The sequence below is a fragment of the Caretta caretta genome, chromosome 5 (genome assembly GCF_965140235.1).
Source record: "Caretta caretta isolate rCarCar2 chromosome 5, rCarCar1.hap1, whole genome shotgun sequence".
Taxonomy (NCBI): domain Eukaryota; kingdom Metazoa; phylum Chordata; order Testudines; family Cheloniidae; genus Caretta; species Caretta caretta.
The window spans coordinates 25,194,168-25,219,762 of NC_134210.1; the positions used below are offsets into that span (position 1 = coordinate 25,194,168).

General features: G+C 41.2%; 1 protein-coding gene across 3 annotated transcripts; it reads right to left on the reverse strand.

The window, feature by feature from the left end:
• Positions 1-276: 276 nt before the first annotated feature.
• AGXT2 (alanine--glyoxylate aminotransferase 2) lies at positions 277-25,212 on the reverse strand. 3 transcript variants are annotated; one of them, XM_048850350.1, is made up of 14 exons: positions 25,093-25,212; positions 22,629-22,714; positions 20,746-20,930; positions 20,157-20,280; positions 18,376-18,470; positions 17,342-17,435; positions 14,949-15,042; positions 12,991-13,091; positions 9,496-9,588; positions 6,277-6,409; positions 5,411-5,499; positions 3,673-3,822; positions 3,259-3,357; positions 277-1,401 (listed from the first exon to the last, which is right to left on the reverse strand). In XM_048850350.1, the coding sequence occupies exons 1-14, from the start codon at positions 25,157-25,159 to the stop codon at positions 1,291-1,293; spliced, it is 1,521 nt and encodes a 506-aa protein (XP_048706307.1). In that variant the 5' UTR covers positions 25,160-25,212; the 3' UTR covers positions 277-1,290. The 3 variants fall into 3 exon arrangements, with proteins under 3 accessions (XP_048706307.1, XP_048706310.1, XP_048706309.2); XM_048850353.1 differs by having other exon boundaries at positions 22,629-22,767; positions 25,093-25,181; XM_048850352.2 differs by lacking the exon at positions 25,093-25,212 and adding an exon at positions 24,590-24,610.
• Positions 25,213-25,595: the final 383 nt, after the last annotated feature.

Sequence of the window (25,595 nt, forward strand, 5' to 3'; positions counted from 1 at the left end):
TTGTTCTTTTTATTTTACAGAGCTCATCTAATGTGAGTTAGGATGGACAGGTGTCTGTGTCTGACCATCTGCCCATTCTAGACCACCATACCAACAACAAAAAATTAGAAATCTAAGACAAAGTTGCTCTACTGTTCCCTACAGGACCCTAGTTCCTATCTAGGATGTGATGCAAATTAAGGCCCCACAACTATAAAACTATTTGTAGGATAAGGGCTAATCTATCCCCAAACTTTGCATACACAGCCAAAATGTAAAGAATAAAATACACAAGGGCAGTGTCATACCTTTTATTGGACCAAGAAATTAACTCACATTTGTAAACTGAATTAAGTATAAATTGTCAGACAGGATTAAACAATCCAGCAGTTATCTTGAATGGGGAAAAAGATCTAAGGTATATGAGATCTCTACTGATGACAGGAGAGAGGAAGAGAACACCATCCCTGGCTGCTGACACAAGGTGGTGAGTGGCTATCAGTCAAAGGAGAAAAGATCACTGTTGAGAGTGGGCAGGAGACTAGAACCCACTGATGAATGATTATACCCTTATTTAAGTATCTTCCTCTAAAACTACTAAATAAAATCCATCCTCTTGTTACAGCTTACTCATACAACTTTCCTTCACTGAGGCCCTGCTTGAAGAGCTTCCAGCAGATCCTCCACTCTGGAGGAATTTCACTCCTACCCCTCACTTCCTATTATGACTAACTGTAGCATAGTTTTCCACCAAGTGTTTTTCAGGAGCAAAGTATTTTGTCCTGTGATGCTGCCTCCAGTCTTGGTTAGGATAAGCAAATGTCACTGTAGCAAGATTACACAGAGCACTCCCTCTGTCACTGTAGAAGCTACATCCAGAATTCCACCTATTAAGAGCAAAACAGCCAGGCAGAAAGAAAGAACTATCCCAGATATGATAGAATTGTAAAGGCAGTATCCTTCAGCATGCCTTTTCATGTAGTGCCAGCCTGAGCACACCAGCCACTGTCACTTGCTGGAAGGCACTACCTAATTTTAAAAAATGAGGTTTGATTTGTGTTAACAATAGGTATTGTTTTCTTAACACAACATTGCCATAAAACTGACTTCTTGCATGTGTAGCAAACTGAGTCACAGTAATCTTTCACATTATTTAAACTCATAAGAGTTACATGTTCAGGAAAATTACATCAATCTTCTCTTCATACTTTAAGTTTCTTGCCAGCTGTAGTTACAGCAATATTTCAGGGCTTGGAGGGTGATTCTCAACTGTTACCAAACATCCTAGTAAGGAGAAACATTGTTCATAGTCTATTTTGCAGCTGTTCTTTCCAAGTGTCTCATTAATGCAGCATGAAATACTTCCACTGCAAAGGCTGCATCTTGTTTAGTAATGCACATTGGAGGTTTAACTCTAAATGTCTGAGGGGAGAAAAGAAGAAAGTTTGAAATTACAGGGGGAGGCACAGACTAATTGATGTGCAATGACACGAACACCAATCCCTGCATTTTTTTAAAAAGTAATCATAGAAAAAGTAACAGGTACCAAACTAGTTGTAACAATGGTAATACCAGCCTAGTCTAAGAGTGGCAAACTACTCCCATGCAAGAAAACAATTTCACACCAGCAGATGCTAGGCATGTGCTTTAAGAAGCCTCAATGCTATAACTGGACAGAGGAATTAAATGAAGGGAGGGAGCCCTAGCTAGTCATCCTGAGATGTGTTGCTGCAGGCTTCAAGTGTGTAAAAATAAAACTAGCAAAAGGAACAGCCAGAGGGTAAGAGGGGGGAAAACAGTGATGTTTTCGATACCAGGTGAATCTATTTTAGTAAGATGTGATTTTAAGTAGTGCACTTCAATCACGTGCTCTTTTCATTGGCAAGTATTTCATGGTTCTGTTCTGCAGTGTCTCAGAATGGAATTGAATTTAGTTTTAACATATGTTCCCTTACTTAATTCAGGCTTTCAACTGTTTAAATCAACCAGAACAAAATCATTCCTATTTGAATTCCACTGACTTATGTAAACCTTACTGGTGCCTATCAACTGTTACAGTTGTGGTTGAACTTTGACTTAAAATATTATTTACTTCTGTGCTTTCTAAATATTAGACTATTTGCCCTAGGATGTGTAATTTAAAAATCAGACCAGGCATGGGTATTAATGATAGTTTTAGAGAAGCTGAACCCTTACAGCTCCTACTGCTGTCTGTCTGAGGACAGATCACCTGCACCATCTATAATCAGGCTGAAATATTACTAGACCTACTTCAACAGGTGCAAGTCTGTTCAAAACAGTTGATTGTGCAATGCAAGAATTAATTTGAGGTGCAGTATGCACATCAGCAAGTCTCCACCAACCCCTTTCCCTACTATAACTTATTCCCAAGGAAGCTGGCTGATCTGAGGGAGCCTGGTTAAGTCCTCTGCCTGTCTATCCTGGCTCTGAACACTGACAGCAGTAAGCTAATAACCCTACCCATTACCTTAGAGGAGGAAAATGCCAGCAATCCTTTGCTGCCTGTTAACTTATTCTACTTGGAGTGGAATAAGTTCTCTCAAACAATTTACTAGGTACAGTATTTAATAACGGTCTGGGTCATGCCCCCATGCTGATGGATTCATAAGGAAGACATGCTCTTATTCCCAGCTGGATCAAATTTTATCAGCTCTCCTGAGTGTATGCTGTGCTGATACAACTGAACAATAGGCTAGAATTGATAGTTGTAGGCATTGCTGTTTTAGATAGCATCTAAATTCCACAGAGCTAGGGAATTCAGAATTGGTTGATAGATGCATCACAAACTACTATTAAGGGTCACATTTCTTGTCTGAAAGGTAGGAATCAAACAGTAGTAAATAGAAAAGGAGTACTTGTGGCACCTTAGAGACTAACCAATTTATTTGAGCATGAGCTTTCGTGAGCTACAGCTCACTTCATCTGATGAAGTGAGCTGTAGCTCACGAAAGCTCATGCTCAAATAAATTGGTTAGTCTCTAAGGTGCCACAAGTACTCCTTTTCTTTTTGCGAATACAGACTAACACGGCTGTTCCTCTGAAACAGTAGTAAATAACACTTATATTGAATATACTATAATTGAGAGGATTAAGACAAATAAAGCTTCTTGATCTGCTATATTCATAAAACATAATAGTCTTGTTTATGAATGTCTCACTTTTTTATAATTCTTAAATTGAACAGAAGTAATTTTTAGAGAAGTCAACTCCACTGCAATTTAGTCAGGACAAAAGATACATAAACATCAGTTACTGTACCTGACTATAAATTCCACCCCTGCCAATCAATACTCCCATGTCTTTGCAATCTTCCCAGATCTGACTCATCTCTTCAGCTGGAAGAGGTTGACGACTGTCCTGTGCAAAGGGGGGGGGGGGGGGAGAGAAGAGAGACAATTTTTTTGGCTAGATGTTAAACTAAATTATGGAAAAAGCAACAAGTGTTCCATTGCTACCACCCTCCTTGGAGAAAGTTAATGATTGTCCTGCCTTTTAGGATGGGACTATTCAGAATTCCTGATGTATTAAGCACTTTGAAAATTCTAAGTTTTAGCCAGTGCAGAGTTCTGACTCGTTTTCAGAGAAGTAGCTGTCAGTCAGCATATAGTCATTTCACAGGAAGCCTGAGTCTTAATACTGGGGTAAATAGAAGGGCATGTGCCATTTACCAACCTTATTCTTCACCATTTCTATCCCAATCATAAGGCCTTTGCCACGGACATCTCCAATGATCTCAAACTTATCTCTCAGTTTAGCAAACTCCAGTAGCATGTAAGTCCCCACTTCTTCACTGTTCTTTTGTAGACCATCTTCTGCAATAGCCTGGTTAAAAATGATATACAAAAACAAATGTTGTGGGAAATAATAATGTATAGAACTTGGCTCATCTGCACCCCCTATAACGGGCCTGCATTCTCAATGCCCCTCAGCAAAGATTTACAACAGGCATATATTATTAACCCTGCCTTAAATTTGACCTCTTCAAGTATATAGGAAATGCTGTAAAAAACTACACTACACTTGTCAAATTAACCAACATAGCTTATGTCATATCCTTTTTCATTGTTTACCCACCAATTAAAAATTGATCTCCAGATTCTAGTGTATATTTGTGAGGTTTGACTGTGCATATAAAGCTGACGATCTTAATCCGTTTAAAAATCTGTCAGGTTCAGTTTAGCCCTCTTTCCCTTGCCATAGCAGTGTCAAACTATGGAAGGTGCCTATAATTTGACAGCATACCTATTACTCCCAAAGCTTTCTGGGAAACCCCTGAGTACATTACTAAGCTATATTTAGCAAAGCATTCACTTTAAAAACGCAGTAACTTAATTTGATTTATTTCTAGCAGTCCCCAGCTCCTGGCACAGAGTCTAATATCTTGACCGTGCACCAGTAGCTGGGGGCTGTTGGAAATAAAAATAAAAAGATGCTATTGTATTTAATCACGGACCTATACGAACCCGCTCGTACACTGAATTGCAAAAATGAAGAGAACAAAAGATTTTGCAATTTGCGAGGCTAAAACTGGCACATTGTCTTAATTTAATCCTTTTCAGACTTTGAAGATTGGCTAAAACAGAACCTGGATCTGAACTATCCTGGTAATAGTTATTTTAAACAAAAAATACGAGGGGTCGGATCTCCTAGGTTTTTTAATTACTATGCTGACTGTGACGATAGAGAGCGATTCAGAGGACCAACAGCCTATTCTGTTGGAACAAGCCTCCAGTAAAATCAGGGTGTAATATGGGAGCCAGATATTCAGAACCTGGCAATACAGTTTCGAAATGAGGCTTAAGGAAGGATATTTACATGTGACCAAGTGAATGTGGCTGTTACAGACTAAATTACCTCACATCAATAGGAGCATGTGTGTAGCTCATGCTTTTCAAGGTGTTGCATGAGGATTTAAGTTCACTTATTTTTTTTTAAAGTGGAAGCTGTGAGGGTTAAAATACGTTTTAAATATGTGCCTCCGAATAAAGTGCTTTTGCTAGTTTAGAGGGGTTCTATAAAGGAAAAATGATGAAAACTCCCTGGGACAGAACTACATAGAATTATGACAGCTACATAAGTAAATTCCATATACTTCTATTGACAAATAAGAAGAATATAAGCAAGGAAAGAAAAAGATGAAGCTGTTAATCATAGTATTATCCCTAGAGTAATTTAAACTTCCTATTCCTGCTACAAGTTGAAATCAGTTATAGAAATGGGAATAGTCAGGCAATTTATTTTTTCTACAAGGGCACATTGCCTATGAATTAATAAAAATAAATGTTTGTCTCATTTTCTGTATGTATTAGAAGTCCCACCATTGGAAAGGGAAGTAGCACAAAGCTGCCTCTGCCATAACGCATAGCAAACAATAGCGTAAGACACTATGAACATATCACTTTCTTCTTACATCAAGAACTGCAGATCCAACTACACAGGCCAAAGGGTTTCCTCCAAATGTGTTAAAATGAAGGTTTTGAGCCAAGGAATTTGCAATCTCTAAAAGAAAAAGAATATTTATTGATTTCCTCCCTCACAATTACCTGAAGTCTGATGATAAGTACTTATCAGTTTTCACTTCACATTTAATAATACTATGCATCATTCTCTGTTTTAACTCCAGGCAAAAGGAGAAGAAAATGGTATATTCTTGGTAACCGATTTGAATTTATTAGGGCAAAGTTCCAGAAAATACATGGTCTGTGTAACAGATGCTAAAAGGAAGGGGGATGGATTTTAATAGATGAAGAGTTAAGTTTCCAGCAGAGCTAGTGAATTATCCACTACAGCAATGAATACATCCATTATTCTCTGAGACATTAAATCCACTGACTCGTCAGTATTAACCAGTCAACAATTCTGGAGTTGTCCAGAATGCTTCCTTAGTATTATGTCTAATGGGTAGGGCAGTGAACTCAGTCAGGATTTCTGGGTTCTGTCAGGTCTGCCAACGACTCATTTGGGCTAGATGCTGATCTCAGTTACCCCAGTATAAGACCATTGATTTTAATGGATTTACCTTAGATTTGAACTGGTGTAATGGGGAGCACAATCTGAGTCTGATAAAAAAAAATTACACTCTTTCAATGCCTCAGTATTTTTTGTGTGTGCAATGGGGACCATACTTACCAACCCTGTAAGCATGTTCTGAGACTAAATATTTTAATATTTCTAAAGTAATCTGGTTGGACAAAAGGCTCTATGGAAGCTAAGTTATTCTACAATATATTTATTATACACCTCAATTTCATGCTTTAAAATAACAAATACTTATACCTGGTGTGGTTACGACAGCTGCCATTGGAAAACCATTACCAATTCCTTTTGCCATGGTAACAACGTCAGGGACTACACCATGTGTTTGAAATCCCCAGAAATGGCTGCCAGTTCGTCCAAAGCCTGTCTGGACCTTTCAAAAGAAAATCCAAAATTGTTCAAGTTGTTTCTTGGTTTCATAACTTGTATTTTGTCTGTGCCTTTCTGTTACCAATTTGCATCTATAGCTATAGACTCTAAATGCCAACTTTATTCTAGCAGGATCCTCATTCAACTCATCCTCACACATTTTCTTTCCTATGCTAAACAGTGACTGTAGTACAAGACAGGTTCCACTATTGGTTTTGTTGACAGCTCATCTTTATAGAGACACTGTACACTTGATGCAAATGAAAAGTGGTATTGTATACATCCTAAGACTATCTTCTGTTGTTACACAATTTAAATCTAGTATTATTACTCAACACGTAACCTGAGTTAATATAATGAACTTCATTAGAGAAACTACACTGTGATGAAACTGCTAAGCAGGAGACAATAATTCCCATCAGCCCTTCGCCACTGCATATCCCCTTCCTCCTGGCCTGGTAGGAGAAAGGATCCTCATCCAGGAAATGCTCAAGCAGCAGACTACGTTCCCCATTATACTTTCTTTTCCATTGGCCAGGCAGGAGAAAGGACCCTGATCAGGAAGTGACTGGGCATTTTCAGGAGGCAGAAACTGCTATGGTAAGTCAGATACAGGGAATAACCCCCAGGAATTGTATACAGAGCTCTGTGTGGAACAGACTGGGACTGCCACATGTTACAGCTAGTACTCCTAGGGGAATTCTGTGCCAAAAAATTATGCACACAATATTTTAAAATTCTGCATATGTTGTCAAAATAACACATTATAGTCACACCAGTTTCAATTATTTTTGGTCATTTATTTCAAAATACCTGTCAGTAAGTATGTCTAACAATACAGACAACAAAAAAGATTCAGGAATTTTTTTTTTGACAAACAGATTCCTTACTAGGCTTATTAATACAGAACTCCAAGTAATAATTCATTTAAACTACAATAACGAATCGTATTTCCCACACCCTCAGAAGCGGTGCAAAGGCTGGGGGGAGCCAGGGGTAACAGAAGAGCTGAGGGAGATGAGTAAATTGCTGGGAAGGAACCTAGGTGTGAATTTGGGTTGTTGGGTATGGGTGGGAAAAGTATGGAACAGTTTTTTTCGGGGGGTGGGGATGGACTGTTAGGGAGCTTCCCCCATGCAGACCCTGGCTGGCCCCTTGCCTCTCCCATTCAGTCAGGCACAGCTGCCCTGTCCCCATCTGTCCCTGCACCCCCATGTGTCCCTCCACTCACACGCCCACTCCCCCATCCCCATGTGGCTCTGCACCCATCTCCCTGTGTTTCTGTGCCCCACTCAGCCACTCCTCTGTCCCTATGTGGCCCTGCACCCCCTGTCTCTATGTGTCCCTGTGCTCCCACTCAGCCACTCCCCTGTCCCCATGTGTCTCTCTGCCCCTACTCAGCCACCTCCTTACCCCATAGCTCAGCTGTTCTTGCGCCACAGTGCCCTCTGGTGGACAGAAGGCAGAACTGCAACAACATTTTGACAAGCTTTTTCTGTGCAAAAAAATTAAAATATGTGCATCTAATTAATTATGCACACGTGCAGTAGCACAGAATTCCCCCAGGAGTAAACTGGGTTTATGTGTGTGTGGGACTGATTGGGAAGCGACAGGGCAGGGAGCCAGTGTCAAGTGGCCCTAATGAGAGACTCACCACTAAGCGATCCTGTCCTTGAAATCTGCAAATTCCTCTTTGCTTGAATACATACCAGACTGGAAAGGCCACCCAGGGTACTCAACCTGAAAAGCCCTAACTCAGTTGGGCTGCCCCAGGGACCCAAACAAGAACTGCTATTGCTCACTTTGAACTGTAACTGTTTAAGCCTCCATGCCTAGGATAGTTGCTAACTTCCCCATTCCTGCCACCCCTGATAAAATACTCTTTCACTTAGCCATGTGTCTGAGTAGTTACTGGGACCCACCAGAATTACCTCCTACAAGGCCTAGTTGCTGAAGCACCTAACAGAGCTTGCTTCTGAGTCATGGTATACCTGGCACATTCCTGGCACCTTAAGGGTTTGGTGTACTCCAGCACTGACCAGCTATAAAAATTACAATACTAAGAAAGTGTTTTTTATAATGAGAGAGCTAACACCTTTTCTCCTAGTAAACATGGCCAAAGGGACTGGGAAGCTGTCAGTTCCACTGAAGTCAATGAGAATTGCAGCTGTGTAGCATTTTTCAGAATCTCCAGTTTCAAGCTGTAATAATTCTACCACCCCTAACACCTCTAGCATCCATCAAAGTGTACCTTAGTCACTTAAACTGTTTCCCTAACCGAGCTAGTTAGTTAGTAAAAAGAAAAGGAGTACTAGTGGCACCTTAGAGACTAATCAATTAATTTGAGCATGAGCTTTCGTGAGCTACAGCATGAAGTGAGCTGTAGCTCACGAAAGCTTATGCTCAAATAAATTGGTTAGTCTCTAAGGTGCCACAAGTCCTCCTTTTCTTTTTGCGAACACAGACTAACACGGCTGCTACTCTGAAACCTGTTAGTTAGTAGTAATTCAGATTGTCTTAACCGAGCAAATTAGATTTAAAATGTGTAACTGCAGAAGAGTTGCAGAAGGCTCCCCTCTAAAGTTACAGAGGTACTTGCCTTGTCTACACTACAATTTTACAATGTGATTAAAGATTAAAATTTTACAAATGTAAAAACTGTTTTCCTAATGCAGACAACGCCTCTCTGGGTCAGGCCTCAAATGAGTAATGGTAAGAGTTTAAGAACCAAAAATTTCTGCTGATGTAAATAGGTCAATGGAGCTCTACCCATTTACACAACCAGTGAGTGGGACTCTAAGATTTTGCAACATAAACTGTCAACGGAGTACTATTTGTGTTAATTTAATGCACATGAAAGTGAAGGATTAACAACTTCTATTAGCTTTGTCTAGCAAAGGCTCTTGTGCTGGAATGCCGCACTTTGTTCCCCTCTTAGGCTGTGAAACAGGAAAGGATTAATTAAAATAAATTCAGAATTTAATACAAACTATTTCCTGGTCTCTATTTTGCCTTCATGTGATTGCTGGATTTTTCAGTAGCCTGGCAGAAATATCCCAATCCCTAAAAATTGTATTTCTGGATACTCACTTCATCTGCAATACAGATGCCTCCTCTTTCACGCACTAGCTGAAAAGCTTCCTTTAGAAATCTTTTAGGATACTGAACGGCTCCATTAACACCCTGTCAAAAATGAACAAATATACTGTCTTCAACACAAATGCTAAATCACAAACACAGGCAGTCCTCAGGTGATCAGACAGCGAGAAATCTAGGCAGAATTTTAAGTCACTAGATAACTTAATGATCAAAGTTCCTTTTGTGGTAGATCTGTTTAGTCACATTGCTAAACAGTCAGAAATGGAGGGAGTGGCTTTCTTTTGAACTTGAATTCCCACTTTTTATCAATATTTCATGGGCTATAAGAATAAAACAATATGAAGAGTTAGGAGACAGTGAAAAGTAAAAGATAAAACATGATGTCAGCCTTCTCTCTCTAATACAATGTTTCCCAAATGGTGGGTCGCACCCACCTGTTGGCTGCAGGAAGGTTCTAGGTGGCCCAGTGTGAAGAGAAGGTTGGGGGGAGGGGAGATGAGCCCACCCCTTATTCACTACACAGCAGCAGCTCCTGTCCTGTGGGGCTGGACCCGGTTCCCCGCACTGCGTTTTGCGACCTAGCAGATGGGCCAAACCTGAGTGGTGCTGCGACCCCTGTCTGCCAGGTTGCAACACCCAGAGCAGGGAACTGGACCCAGTCCTGCAGGTCCTGACTCGTTTCCCTCCACCCCCGCAATCTGGACTCTGAGTGGGTCACAAAGAGAGGCAAAAAAAAGTTTCGGAACCACTTGTCCAATGAACCAACACCAAATATGCTTCAGAGAATTATACTCTGTATGGCGACAATATCTGGAAAGCTGTATCACTTGTAGGCATGTTATTACCAGAATGGGACAAACTGGCGAGAGCTCACAGACCAATGGCAAACATGAACTGAGAGCTGGAGCAAATGATTAGGAGAAGACTAAAAGAAATGATTTAATAATTTTATTAAGATGATGTTAAAATAAAAAAAATGGTACAGAGTTTAAGCATAGAAGTTTCTGGTTATCAGGGAATAACGCATATACACTTAGATTAAAATGCCAAAGGTGGGGGGATAACATAATAGTCTGGGAGTATATAAAGCTTGCAAAACCCCAATGGATGGAGAGAAATTAGCGGAATACCTAGGTGTAATGGGATGAAACTAAGCAAGCGAAAATTTAGTCCAAATATCAGGACAAAATTCCCTTCAGTGAAACTGTTATACTCTAAAGTATATTCCCAGTGGAACAGATTGTTATGTTGGATCATATTAAAGAAGTTCTGTATTAAAATCACAAATGAGTTTGATTCCTCATAATTTAAATTCCAGGGTATTACTAATTAAGAGGTCTCTTGTGTTTACTGTTTCTCTCCCTCTCTGTGTGAAACTTGCAAGCTGCTAATTGTGTTAGTACATCCTAAGACAGAGTCTGTTCTCAAAGCAATACTTTGTAACAACAACTACTCACACAGAGAGAGACTCAAAGCGATACTTCGTAACAAAAGAAACAGCACCCAGAGACTCCCCACCCTTTTGTTGTATTCATCTCGCTTTGTTAACAATTATGATTAAAATAGAGATAGAGGATGGATGTGGATGGATGCTTGGTGTGGATAATAAATGAATGATCAGGGAGGTGTTAGCCTAAGAATCCAGTGTCCATTGGCCGAAGAAGTCAACTGGAAACAACCAGAGGACCCCCGGAGGGCAGACTGGAATCCACCCAACAGCCTCAAGGATGGGAGGACCGAAGAACAAGATAACATCTGGCAGCACGGAGCCATCAGGAATGTGCCATCTGCTGATTGATTCAGCAACAGCATGATGAAGCAATTCCCATAGACTGGCATAGGAATAAATTCCTATAAAAATGGACTCGAGAAACTGAGAACTTTGGGGTCTGATTCTGCAAACCAACTTTCAGGAGCATCAGATGTGCATTTGACAAGGCCCTGCTCCCTCCTTGTGTCCAGGCCACCTGGCCAGTGGCTTGACACGAGCAACTCTAAGGCTGGTAACTATAATAACAACCTTGCAGAACCCGTGTCTGTGTATGAATGAATGTGTGAATAAATATGAAATTGAATGGAATGTTATAGTTATAACTAACTGCTTACTATGATTCTTTCTTTATTCACAATAAATGTGGCATTTTGCCTTATCCCTTTTCATAAGATCCTGCTGGTTTTTATTTTATTGGTATAACAAGATGGAAACTTCAGCACTAGGAAATTTAAAATTAGACTAGGTATAACACCGGAAAACGTACTGTAGGGCATAACCTTGGTTTTGGAGCAAGATGGACTTGATGGTCTAACAGGCCTTTCACTTCCCTAACTTAGGCTAATATCTTAAATAATGGACTATGAGGTTCATGTCATAGGGGAATGCCTAGAGCCTGTATGAATTAAATGAAACTTAACTACAGCTGCACTGCCAAAAGAGAAATCCCTCTGACCCAAAAATGCAATCATGAAGGAAGAGATGAGGAGAGTCAGAAGTTAAGTACAAGGGAGTCAGAAACTACAAAGGAAAGCAGAGGGGGAGCGAGGATTCTGTGGATTTGCTAGATAAACTAGGCATAGTGCGATTTGAAGCTAAGTAATTCCTAAAATTAATTCTCTATGTTATAATAACTAGGCTTTTAAGTATGATTTACTGTAGACTCAGTGGGTATCAGTCACTTACGGGGTGACTTTAATACTTTTAACAGACAACTTCTACAGAACCAGTATACTGCAGAAGGGAAAACAACATGTAATTAGGAATGAAGTATTCGAAACTAAGTTATAACATGCACATTTGTATAATGTATTAGCATTTCAACATCCCGAGAATGCAAACAAGACCTTAAAGAATAATAGTTTACAATAGAGCTCTGTACACTTTTTAATCTATCAACTGATAGCAGATAGGCAACACTGGTTAAAATTACCTATTTTGCTTGAGTCTGACATATTTTATTAAATACTTGTATATTAACCAGAAATAATTTGCTAAATATTTAAAATCAATTTATGAAAGAGACATTAAGGCTTGTAAGGCTAAAATTTGATTTACCAGTTTTGTTTTGTAGGAATAGTGTGCATCTCAAATTGTCCACTGGTCTGTTATTGAGTAGACAGGATATGGAAAATTTAAGAATCCTGTTCTCAGATATCAAGGGGAAAAAAAACAAAACCCAAAAACAACACCAAGAATGAAATCCTGGCTCCACTGAAGTCAGAGGCAAAGCTCCCATTTGACTTCAATGGGGCCAGGACTTCTCCAGGATGTCTTGTTGGCAAGTCACCCTCCTGGAAAAAAGTTAAGATTTAAGTAATGTTGCAGCCCTTCCTTTTGAATGATCAAAGTGATTCAGAGAAGATTAAAATTGCTATTGTTAGAGGGAAGTTCCATTTAGGGCTTGTCAATCTTGTAAAAGACCCGTTCAGATTTTAGCACTTTGTGGTTTACTGTACTATTACAATCAGAATGAGGTATGGCAAGTCACCTACTTGAATTGGCTCAGCGATAAACCCAGCTATTGCCTTTGTAACACAAGTACTCAGAGTGTCTTTGAACTGTTCAACGTACTGGTCGTTTGCTTCGCAACATCCTGTGCGGAGGAAATACTGATAAGAATAATGTACTGAAAATAATACAAAGTTAGGTTAATAATGTGAAACTGCAGTGTTTTAACATATGTAAATAAGAACATCTCTTTAGTGTTTTAACGTATGTAATAAGAACTGTAATGTTCCCAGATTAGAGTTACCAAAGGAAATTAATCATTTTGTTTCCCCACATATTTTCTGTGTCAGCAAGTCAGTCTTTTTTCTTACTTTTCCTAGTTCACAGAAGTTAGAAAAGAGCCACAGTCTGACTGCATGGCATCTTTCTCCCCTTCTACAAAAAAACCCCAAACCACTAAGCTTTTTTAAACCATTTATTCTCTAAAAAGTTCCAAAGAATCACAGAGTGCAAACAGAAAGTTGCAGCATATGAGGGTTCCCCCATCCTTCAGACCAGTGCTATATATGCAAGGCAGGCAGTTATTAGAAGAACTGAACATCAGCCCAAGGAATGAATGAGCAGTTTGCCTGGATAAGAAAACCTAACTGGTTTCAAGACTCAGCTTGAGAAGATTATGGAGGGGATGGTATGATAAGATTGTCTACCATGGCACATGGCCCACCTGTGAATGCTAGACACGGGACACTAGATGGGGAGGACTCTAAGTTACTACAGAGTATTCTTTCCCAGCTCTCTGGCCGGTGCATCTCACCCACATGCTCAGGAGCTAACAGATCACCATATTTGGGGTCAGGAAGGAATTTCTCCCCAGGCCAGATTGGCAGAGACACTGGGGAGGGGGAGGAGGAGTTCACCTTCCTCTGCAGCACGGGGCACGGATCACTTGCTTATTTGAATTAGTGTAAATGGTGGAATCTCTGTAACTTGAAGTCCTGAAATCATGATTTAAAGACTTCAGTAACTCAGCCAGAGGTTATCAGTCTATTACTGGAGCAGGTGGGTGAAGTTCTGTAGCCTGAAATGTGCAGGAGGACAGACTAGATAATCACAATGGCCCCTTCTGGCCTTAAAGTTTATGAGATGATAAATATAAGACTAAGTACATCTTGGTCCAGCATGATTTCTAATGAAAAGGCAGGTGGAATATTATGGAAAATATATGACTGTATGTGACTGGGCATCACTATGTACTGTAACAGAACACAAACCAGATGTCTTCAAGTAGTTGCAAGCTAGTGTGACTCCTCCCTTTAATGACCATCAGTGACAAAGAAAGATGGCAAGAGACTGCTTTGTTGTGGGAAAAGTGAGTAAACAATGTTTATTGCACCTAGGAGAAAAACAATATATTTTCTAATCATCACTTGTAAAAGAACAGTGGAGCTTTCACATGGACTGAACACACTCTGCAGCATCCATAATGCCTTGTTCCATGCAAGACTTTTGCCACCCAAAGTTTCAGAGTTTTTGATTTATAGTTTACGTTGATCATATGTCCCTTCAAGATAAGAGATGGACATCTACCAAAACTTTACCCAGGAGAGTAGAAAACACATTTGTTAGTAACCCTAATCTCCTGGCAATGCTAAATATTTCAGAGCAGCAGGCTACTGATTATGATAACTGAACTTGACTTAGTCATTAGGGGCTCAATTCAGGATTTTCAAAGGATTCTACAGGAGTTAGATGCCCAACTCCCACATATTTCTGAAAGGGAGTTGAGGGTCCAATTCCTTTAAGCCCCTTTGAAAAAAAACACAGCCAAGAGGCCCTATTGATGAAGACTTGCTTGCCAAAATTACAATCATCAAACTTCTCAGTAAACAGTAATATTCTTAGCAGTGTATACATATTTGTCTATGTTGTTAAACATCCAGTTGCCTTCTCCAGTCCCTTTTCTTTTGCACCTACCAATGGACATTTTTTGCCACCAACTAACCTTGAGAACAGCTGCATTTCCGAATAGTTTGCACCAGAGAATCTCGGCAATAGCTTCCTCCCCATGGACCACGAAAAACATCTGGTAACATTGTCTGCAAAGCACAACAAACAGCTGTAATTTGACAGTGTGAGGAATGTAAGTACTGATCAGCAGAACATTTTTTATATACACTGATCATTCTGAAGGTCATTAAACACTTATTCCAATACTGTTGTTTTGTTTAAATAGAGATTGTGATAAAGAGAACTCAAAAATCTGATTGCATCTGAGACCTGATTCAGCTGATCCGTCCAAAAACGACTTGTGAAAAAATAAATAAGAACCATTTATCCCCCTCACAGATTTGAGGCCTCATGCAGAAAGTGAGGTAGAAGGCCAGAAATTAAAGTTTCTGAAGTTAAAAACATTCTGTCCTCAAGTGACTATTTTTGGGGGTATTCACTCACAGCTGACCTGTTTATTTTTTAGTTATGTTAGTTAATTATTGTTACCCAAGATTTACTACAGTTTTGTCCAAAATGGCCAGTTTAATTCCAAGATTCTGTAGAAAAAGGGCAGTAAAGTCAGAGAATTAGGGGGCTGGAAGGGACCCGAAGAGGTCATCTAGTCTAGCCCCATGTGCTGAGGAATGACCAAGTATAACACAACCATCCCTGACAGGTTTTTGTCTAACCTGTTCTTAAAAATCACCAGGGATGGGGATTCCACAATCTTGCTTGGAAGCCTATTCCAGAGCTTAACTATCCTTATGGTCTGAAGCTTTTCCTAATATCTAACCTGAATCTCCCTGGTGCAGATTAAATGTATTACTTCTTGTCCTACCTTCAGTGGACATGCAGAACAATTGATCCCAGTCTTCTTTATAAACAGCTCTTAACATATTTGAAAACTTACCAAATATGCCCCTTCAGTAATCTTTGCTTAAGACTAAACATGACCAGGTTTTTTAACCCTTCCTCATAGATTAGGTTTTCTAAATCTTTTATGATTTTTATTGCTCTCCTCTGGACTCTCCCCAATTTGTCCACATCTTTCTTAAGGTGTGGCACCCAAAACTGGATACAAGACTCCAGCTGAGGCCTCATCGGTGCTGAGCAGAGCAGAGTGTGAAAATTACCTCCAGTGTCTTACACGACACACCGGTTAATACACCTCAGAAAGACATTAGCCTTCAATTTGTGATCCACTATAACCCCCAGATCCTTCTCAGCAGTACTAATGCCTAGCCACATATATTCCCCATTTTCCTATTTGTGCATTTGATTTTTCCTTCCCAGCTGCAGTACCGTGCACTTGTTTTTACTGAATTTCATCTTGTTGATTTTAGATAATTTCTCCAATTTATCACCGTCATTTTTAATTGTAATACTCTCCTCCAAAGTACTTGCAACCCCTCCCAGCCTAGTGTCATCCATGAAGTTTATAAGCGTATTCACTCCATTCTCCAAGTCATTAATGAAAATATTTACTAGTACCAGACTCAGGATAGACCCCTGCAGGACATCATTTAATATGTCCTAGACATCTGACCATGAACCACTGATAACTACTCTGAGTACTGTTTTTCATCCAGTTATTCACCTTGGAAGAATGCAGTGAAGTCTAGTGGAATGATGATAGCAGGCTGGAAGCCAGGAATTTATATATTATAATCCTGACTCTGACAATGACTATGTGACAATGGGCAAGTCACGTAATAAATTCTATGGGCCAGATTCTTATCCGCACTCAGAGAAGGCTGGGTGCATCGAAGAGCCAGGGGAAAGCAGCACATCAGAAAGGAGCCCTTTGGGGGGCAGTTCTGTGGCTGGTCTGGTTCCTGGCATAGATTACATTAGCCAACACCAGCTGCCACAGCCTCCAGAAACCATTCCTGCAGCCATGGGTCACCACGCTGTAAAGATACTATGCACACCCCTTTCCCCAGACACACCCCCTATGGTGGGGACTGTGAGGGGGTGTTGCAGGAGCCACTATGTATTTCCAAAATATTTTCAGTTCAAAAGGGAATCCCCTATGCGCCAGCTTTAAGCAGCTTTGCAACAGCAAACCGGACAAACCTGCCCTAACAGACCTGAGAATAGGACCCAGCGGCTGATACACCATCGCTCTGCATCTTGTGCTGCATTTATACCAGTACAAAGCGAGAGCCAAGTGGTATAAAACACTATCATTCCCATTGCTAGCATTCTTCATTTGCTCTGTGTGGATGCAAATAACTACACAAGGTGCAGTGAAATGGAGAATTAGGCTGTATATATACTACTTATCAATCTCAGAGGGCTACGGGGAGGCTTGACGATGTAAAGCATTACATAAATACTGTAATATTCAAACAAATAGAAGGCTTGTTATCCAGCAGATATGACAAAAAGCAACAAAAACCTCACTGTTTGGCAGCCAAACCCATTGGCGACACCATGCTTATAAGATCCAATGGACGTCAAACCCAGTGCGTATGGACTGCCTCCATGGTATCCTCCTCTGTGTGAACAGAACAAAGCACACAAACAACATTCATTTTCTTCTGATTACACTAGCTGCAAAAGTTTTTAGGAAGAAACAATATCAGTACAGTATTCACAGAAGGCTAGTTTCTGATGTGTGTGTGTGGAAGACAGCAAATCATTGGAAAACATGGGTGCATCCAATAAGGGATGCCTCTTGACCTACACTCTGCTCTGAGTACCTAACAGCTGTGAGTTTTCATTGCAATTTAAAGCACACTTAAAAAATAATACGTGAATTTAGTGCTCATGAAGGTGAAGGGCTAAGAACACTGGTTGGAGCCAACGGCAATTCAGGTAGGTGCTGTGCAAGATTCCTCATGCAGGTCTGCCAGAACATCTGAATCCTACATTACAAACACCCCTGCTGTTTTAATTTTGGACTCCTCTTCTCTCCCAAGTTGTTACTGCCACTCATGAGAAACTGGGTGGTGGTTTGGGGTTAATTTAATTAGCAATTCAGAATTCATTCATGGGAATTAACATATCAGGTGGATTTCAGAACCCTGTGCTCAGAAGGATGGCTGCAAGACTACCAGTTTGTTAAGGTCTGCCTTTCTAACTATTTTTAAAGGTGTCTATTACCAACATATCTGAGCAGAACGGACATGGTTTATAATACTAAAAATATAAATAAATATTACACACACTTTACTTAAGGATTATAAACAGAAGTTATAGGTCCTAGGTGAATGCATGGTTTGTAAATGGAGTATTTCTAACACAAGCAGACTTGCTGAATCTTAGCTCCCAATGACTACTGCTGTTTTACTCTATTTTGGCAGACAAATGAATTATTTAGGATGTGTCTGTGGCAGAATCTGGTTAACAAGGGCTCATCATCTTTTTCACGCATTATACAGATATACAGATTGATTATGAAAAGGGAGTTTCATAAAACACCCTAATATAATTACCTGAAACAGATGAGGTCAAAGTTACGAGTGTAAAGCCTTGCCATGAACATAGCCAAGTCATTGGCTTCTGACCCACTGTTAGTCAGGTAAACCACCTAAGGAAGAATAAATAGCACATCAATTGTAATTTTATTATACTGAACATTTACTTTGTTTCACAATGGCAAATCTAACTAAATGTAGCTGTTTAAAGAACCACTTTTCCCGCAATTTGCCTTCAAAGAGTTTGAAATATTGAGTGCATCTGTTTATTTAGTACAAGACAGATTTATTTTCATATAAAATATCACTCAGCACTTGGAATGATATCCTGTCACTGACAAGAGGAACTCCAAACTGCAATAAACTTAGTGATGCTCATTTGCTGTGTACAAGGGCCAAAGGTAGGATGTCCCTTTAGAGGTTATGTCTACACTGGAGATGAAAGGTGTAATTTCCAGCTTGAGGAGACATACCTGCACTAGCTCTGATTGAGCAAACATGCTAAAATAAGAAGTGCAGGCACAGTGTCACGAGAGGCTAGCCATCCAGAGTACAATCCCACCCGAGACCCTGGGCAGGTATTCAGGTAGCTTGTGCATACTGTGCTTTCGTGACTTCCGTGACATCTTCCGCTCACTGCAGCTGGCACCCAGCGGGGCCCCGGCAGGGTTCCAGCAGCAGCAGTGACAGGCAACAGCATCCTCAGGGGGGCCCCCTGCAAGGTTCCAGCCACAGGCAACAGACTTCTGCGGGAGCCTTCCTCAGGCTTCCAGCGACGGGCCATGGGGGTGGGGGAGGAAGAACACCTCGCGCGAGCAGCTGAGAATGTTCCATTTTCTCTCTGGGAAATATGGTCACCCTGCAGCTCCCAGTCACCATGGTGGTGGGGGAAAGCATGGCTTGCAGCAGCAAAAGTCACAGACAGGTTGTGACTTCCATGAATTTTTGTTTACTGCCCGTGACCTGTCCATGACTTTTACTAAAAATAACCATGACAAAATCTTAGCCTTACTAAGGAGGCCATGTCTACACTACTGGCTAAATCGGCACCGCTGCAATTAATGCAGCAGTGTTGATTTAGCTGATCTGGTGAAGACACGCTAAGTCGATGGCAGAGTGCTCTCCCGTTGACGTCTCTACTCCACTTCCCAGAGAGGTGAAAGCTATGTCGAAGGGCGTGCATCTCCTGTCAACATAGCACAGTGTAGACCCACTGTAAATCGACCTAAGTTATGTTGACTTCAGTTACATAATTTACATAACTGAACTAGCGTAATTTAGATTAATTTACAGCATTAGTGTAGACCAGCCCTGAGTAGTGTCAGGGACTACTGCTACTGAGTCCCCCAGCTAACTTGTGTTTTACAGTCAGTTTGTATGTACTACGTAAACAAACTGGAATAAAAAGTTTCCTTTCCCAAAGTCTCCTCTCCAAGTAAAACTTAGGTGCTAATTATAACAATAGCAAGCAAAACATTTTTCAACTTATGAGTGATTTTTAAATTGACAGTGCCTCTTTAAGAGGAACTTTGAAGAGAAAGTGGGGATCCAAGCAGTAGGGCAACTGTTTACGGTTTTGTTCATGTGTGGCTCTGAGCTCACTGTAAAGATCAGCATTATCCTGAGAATTGTCATTTTTTCTCTTTACCTGAAGCTTTGTACTCCCTTTGGGGATTTTAAATAAGGATATGAGTTTGATATTATAATATTTTGTCTCCAAATAACGTAGCACTCTCCATTATCAAGTGAAATAAAATTATTTTAATTAACAGGCATCCACCCTGTTGGGATTTAGGTACCTTAAGTGGATCAGGGAGAAGTGCTGTTAGTTTCTCCACGTATTCCTGGATTGATGGATGCATGTAGATGTTGGTTGTATGCCACAGATGACCAAGCTGTTTTTGGGCAGCTGCAGTTATCTTCCTGTGTGCAGTAAGAAAGACTGATTAATTTAATCCAACATACATACAATTTTTTTCTGACTCTGCTATTAATTCTTAAAATTCTGTCATTTTCCTGACTGTCAGATGAACGAATGAATAAATAAAGAAAGGAATGAGCTAATCTGCTAAAAGATCACTGCAACTGGTTAGAACATAAGAATTTGATCCCAGATACACCAAAACACAGCGTGCCATATTCTGCCTGTGGATACATGGGGCCACAAACGAAAAAGACAAAAGTATATTTCTATATTAGTCAGTGTAACTCATACAATAACAAAAAAGAAAAGGAGTACTTGTGGCACCTTAGAGACTAATCAATTTATTTGAGCATAAGCTTTCGTGAGCTACAGCTCACTTCATCGGATGCGTACTCCTTTTCTTTTTGCGAATACAGACTAACACAGCTGTTACTCTGAAACCTGTGATACAATAACATACTTACGGGTGACAGTGACCAACACTGACAGTAACAATTCCAGCAAAGAGATCAAGGTACCTTCGTCCCTCATAATCAAATAGCCACTGCATATGTCCCTGATGCAGCAGCAGTGGTTTCTTGTAGTACGTTACCAGTGATGGAGACAGATTCTGTTTGCGGATCTTCAGCATACGCTCATAGGGATAGGACTGTAGGAGGAAAGAAATAATTTCCGCCCCCATTTCTAAAAGTTTTAATGGATCATAAAGCTATCTACAGATTCATCACATCAACACAATATAAATTGTTCACATTGGAATCCAAATGAACTAAATACAATTTTAAAATAGATACTAACCCACAATTAGGCTATATAAACCTCTGAAATACCATAATTTAAACAAGAATCCTATATTGCACTGATCTCTTACTTAAAGGTTATGAAATCCACAACCTATCACAAATTAAGTAGATTTAACATGGGCATGTAGCTTCCCCATGTGACCCCCAAACTCCATCTTGTTACCTGTAATTTTCCACTAACAAGAACAATAGGTTTCCTTCCACACGGCAGAAATTATAAATGGCCCTGGAAACATCTCCATGTTGCCTCTTACCTGCTCTAACCTCTGGACTATGAACTTTTACTAATGGGAGCATTCTAACCAAGGGACTGACTACCTTCCAAATCATTTGGAAGCAACCAAAGACTTGACTTAAGCCAGCAATGTAATCCATCACTGTGATAAGCCTACTCCAAGAACTTTGCAATTAATTTATGTATTTGATTCCTTTAACCAATTTTAACTCTCACCTTACTTTCTTTTTATAAATAAGCCTTTAGATGCTAAAGGATTGGCAACAGTGTGATTATTAAGTAAGATCTGAGTTATATATTGACCTGGTATGTGGCTGGTCCTTTGGGATCAGAAGAACTCTTTGCTTGATGAAATTCGTTTTAAATAACCACTCATCATTAAGTCTAGTATCTGGGTGTTGAAACCAGGACTGGACTACCTAAGGAGACTGCTTTTCTGACTTCTTGTTAGCCAATGTGGTGAAACAGAAGTTTACTTTTGTTGTTGGTCTGGTATATCTTATGGAAGAATAACCACCAGCTTTGGGTGTGTCTGCCCTATTTCTCAGCAGCATGGCCTGAATTTGGTATTCTCAGTTGTGACCCAACCCACGGTAACAACAGGATACAGAGCTATCTTGGCAACTGATCCACAACCATAGAACTGAATCACAGAAGATTTCTCAACCATCATAAATCTCGACACCATCAGATGAAAACGTAAACACACTTCTGTAACCGTAAATTGTCACAGTAACAGAACACCTACTCAACAATGTTTAATTCATGATATCGAAGTCATACATTTATCATTCATGTGATTGTTGCTTGAAAATACACCTTTTTAACTGATCAGATGCTTATTAGCTCCTTGCTGGACACAGGCCATGGGGCATTAAGACACCAAATAAGTTTAGTTCCTTAAAAATCAAACATTTGCCCTCCCCTCTCTACCCCTACTGCACTCCCCCTAAAACTAACTTGGCACACATTTTGGTTGAAGAGATTAAACATCTTACAGAACTCCTCAAATTAGGAATTAAAAATCAGTGAGAAGGAAACAAATAATAGAAAAATGTTTCACTGCCACCTTTCTTTGGGTTAAGATTGTTCTTCTACTGTACTCTAATCAGCACCACAGAGGCCCTGTTTAACTCTGACCTCCAAAGGATCTCAGAGAAGGATAAAAGCCATGATCTAAACTTCTGATGCCACTGAAGAATACTCGTAATAAGTTGGTGAACAGAACAATTACAACATACAGCAGAATGGTGATCTTAGCAACGAGATCTAGTTTAGACCCAAGTACAGTGCACTGTGAATGACTTACCTCATATTTTCCAGGTGAAAAGTCACAAGGAGGCATTTTTGCTTGCATGGAGAAAGAGCTTTTTAATTCCTGCTGTCTAAGTGTATCTAATAAGATACAGTGGATTAGGAGGATTACCAAAACATCTCAAAGCGCACATCTGAAAGAAACTTTCTTTAAAAATTTGTTTTTACAACAATATAAGTGAGGACCAAGGTAGATATATTTCCTCCGAGAGATTTCATTCAAGGAGAAAATGCATTAAACATTTGTGTTTTTTGTAAAGCTGCAACATAGATTTACTAAACTTATATTTTTCCCCTTAGTATTTATCTTCTAAAACACATAACTCCTCCAGACTGTCATTGGCAACTTTGATTTTCTTTGTCATTAACCATCAAAATAACTTTCTGCTACAGACTGCCATTAGAGTTTTTGATTTTTTTAATCAAAAATCTGAAAACATTAAGCCATTACATCTTTTATTTGATTAACTGGAAAAATAAGTAGACTAACTTCAGATAATTTTACTTTTTAAAAATGTTCTCCTTGCATTCCTAACATTATTAATTGAGGTGGGTTTTAGTTTTGTTTTTTAATGAGTTACATTTTTACACATCAAAACAAAGAATCTAACTTTCATAGAAATTAACTTTCTGGAAATAAATAAGAAAATTATACTTGTGGCTACTTTCCTTAAGACCCAAAATAGCATCCGCTAGTGAAGGACTGACAATATGGATAAATAAGATTGACTGACTGACCATAAAGATCTTCCTTATTTTAAGTGTCAGAGTCAGCCAATGGGTTAATCTAGTTATAAAGCAGAGGTCCCCAAACTGTGGGGAGTGCCTCCCCCAGCAAAACGTTCATGGGGGCTCTGCAGGGCCCAGGCCAGTCCCCAAAGGGGGCAGGGAGGGAGCATCACCCAGCCCCGCTCTGCCCCCAGCTCCATTCCAGCACCAGCCTAGGCCCCTGGCTCCCAGCAGTAGCTCCCACCCACTCTGCCCCCAGCGTTGGCCCAGCTCCTGATCGAGGCTCCTGGGGGAAGAGGTGGGGGCAGACAGATTCCATTGCTGATAAGGGGGTGTGTGCAACAGAAAAAGTTTGAGGACCACTGTTATAAAGTGATCATATACAATGATTTTTCATATGATGTCCTTGTATCCCAGGAACGTCTTTTGGGACACCTAAGCTGTATGAGTTTTTTCATTTCATCAATCAAAAAAATTTAATAACTACAAACTGTTCAAAACTAATACCAAGTAGAATTTGCTTGTCAGGAACCAATGACCTAATGGAAGAACTGTGTAGTGTTATCACCAGTGTTTGGAGTCAATAGAAAAGTCCTATGAATCACTAGCAAGGTTGTTCTTTGGCCCAAAATGATGGTTAATAACACTTGCACTTTATTTCATAATAAACATTATCCGAACACCAAGTATCTGGAAAAAATCCTGCATTCTGAGAAATATGCACATGTTGCACTTGAGTCAGAAGCCAGCGCGGGCAATCACCGGTACACATTTTTAAAAAGTGTACTTTTGTAGGACTATTTTCCAATCTTAAAAAAAATGTCACCACAGAAGCCTTTTTTCTATTTTGAACTCTGAGGATGTTACATGGTCATCAAGCAGTGGGGTTAATTGGTCCTAGGCAGCGTTTCTAGGGCAGGGTTCTCAGACTTTGTACTGTGACCCCTTTCACACAGCAAGCCTCTGACTGCAACCCCCCCCCCCATACCTTAAAAAGACTTTTTAATATATTTAACACCATTATAAATGCTGGAGGCAAAGCGGGCTTGGGGTGGAGGCTGACAGCTCACCAAGCCCCCTAATAACCTCGCGACCCCCAGTTTGAGAACCCCTGATCTAGGGGAATGAGCTGCTACTGTTAGTTGGCTCCTAGGAGGAAAAGGAATTGAAAAAGTAACAGTTTCATTTATGATAAAGAGGCTGGAACTTGTAACGCAAAACTTCTACCTTGAGTTCGTCTGCGGTCATGACAAAAGCCCCCTCTCCCCCACATACCCCCCGCCGCCCCGGGCTGGGGGTAGCAATGACAAGTCCACGTGGATGTAGACAATAAAACACATTTCAGGCCAGCGGATTCCTTAGCCACCCCGGAAAGAGCCAGAGCCCTCGGGACTGACTGCGGACTCGCACTGATTGGGTTCACACCAGGATAGCTCCTGAGTCCGCAGACGGGAACCTCGCCCGCAGACCCAGCCCAGCTTGGCTGCCCCCGTGTAAATGTGGAGCCCGAGCACCGGAGAGCGGACTGGGGCCCAGGGCTGTTGAACCGGCTTCACGCCGCGGGCTCTCCCCCGGCTCCGCGCTCTCGGGGCTGTGGCTGCGGGAGGCGGCCCCGGACGGGGCTTGTGACGGGCAGAGCCAGCCCCAGCGCCCCGCTGGCTCCGGCGGCGGCAGCAGCAGCCCGGCTCCGGGCCAGGGTTAATTGCTCCCAGCGCCCTCCCCCCCCTTACCGCTCCCGGGGTGTCGCCTCCTGCCCCCCGCCCAGAGCGGACCGAGCCGCCCGAGCGCCCTAGCCATGCTCGGCGTAGTGGGGACCCAGAGCCCCCCGCGGAGCCGGACTTTGCCGTGGGAGGGGATGGGCCGGGCCCGGGCCCGAGCCCACCAATGCGGGGAGCGGAGGCGCCTGCTCAATTCCCGCCCCGCCTCTGCTCCCTCCGCCCCTGCCCGACCCCCGGCCTCCTTCTCTGCCCGCCTCCTGCTCTTTGATCCCCAATGGCCCCATTTCCTCGCTCCTCCACCCGCGTCTACCTCGGGCCCCTCTGTCCCCACCACCTCCAGCCGCTGTCCTCCACCGACCTGTCCCTCTGCGCCCGCCCCTGCCTATCTGCCCCCGCCCCCACTTCATAGCCCGGCAACCCACCTCCTGCCCCGCTGTCCCACTGATCTGCCTCCGCTTTCCTTTCCCCCGTCCGCTGCCCCCTCCTTCACCCCTCTTGTCTTCCCCATTAACAAT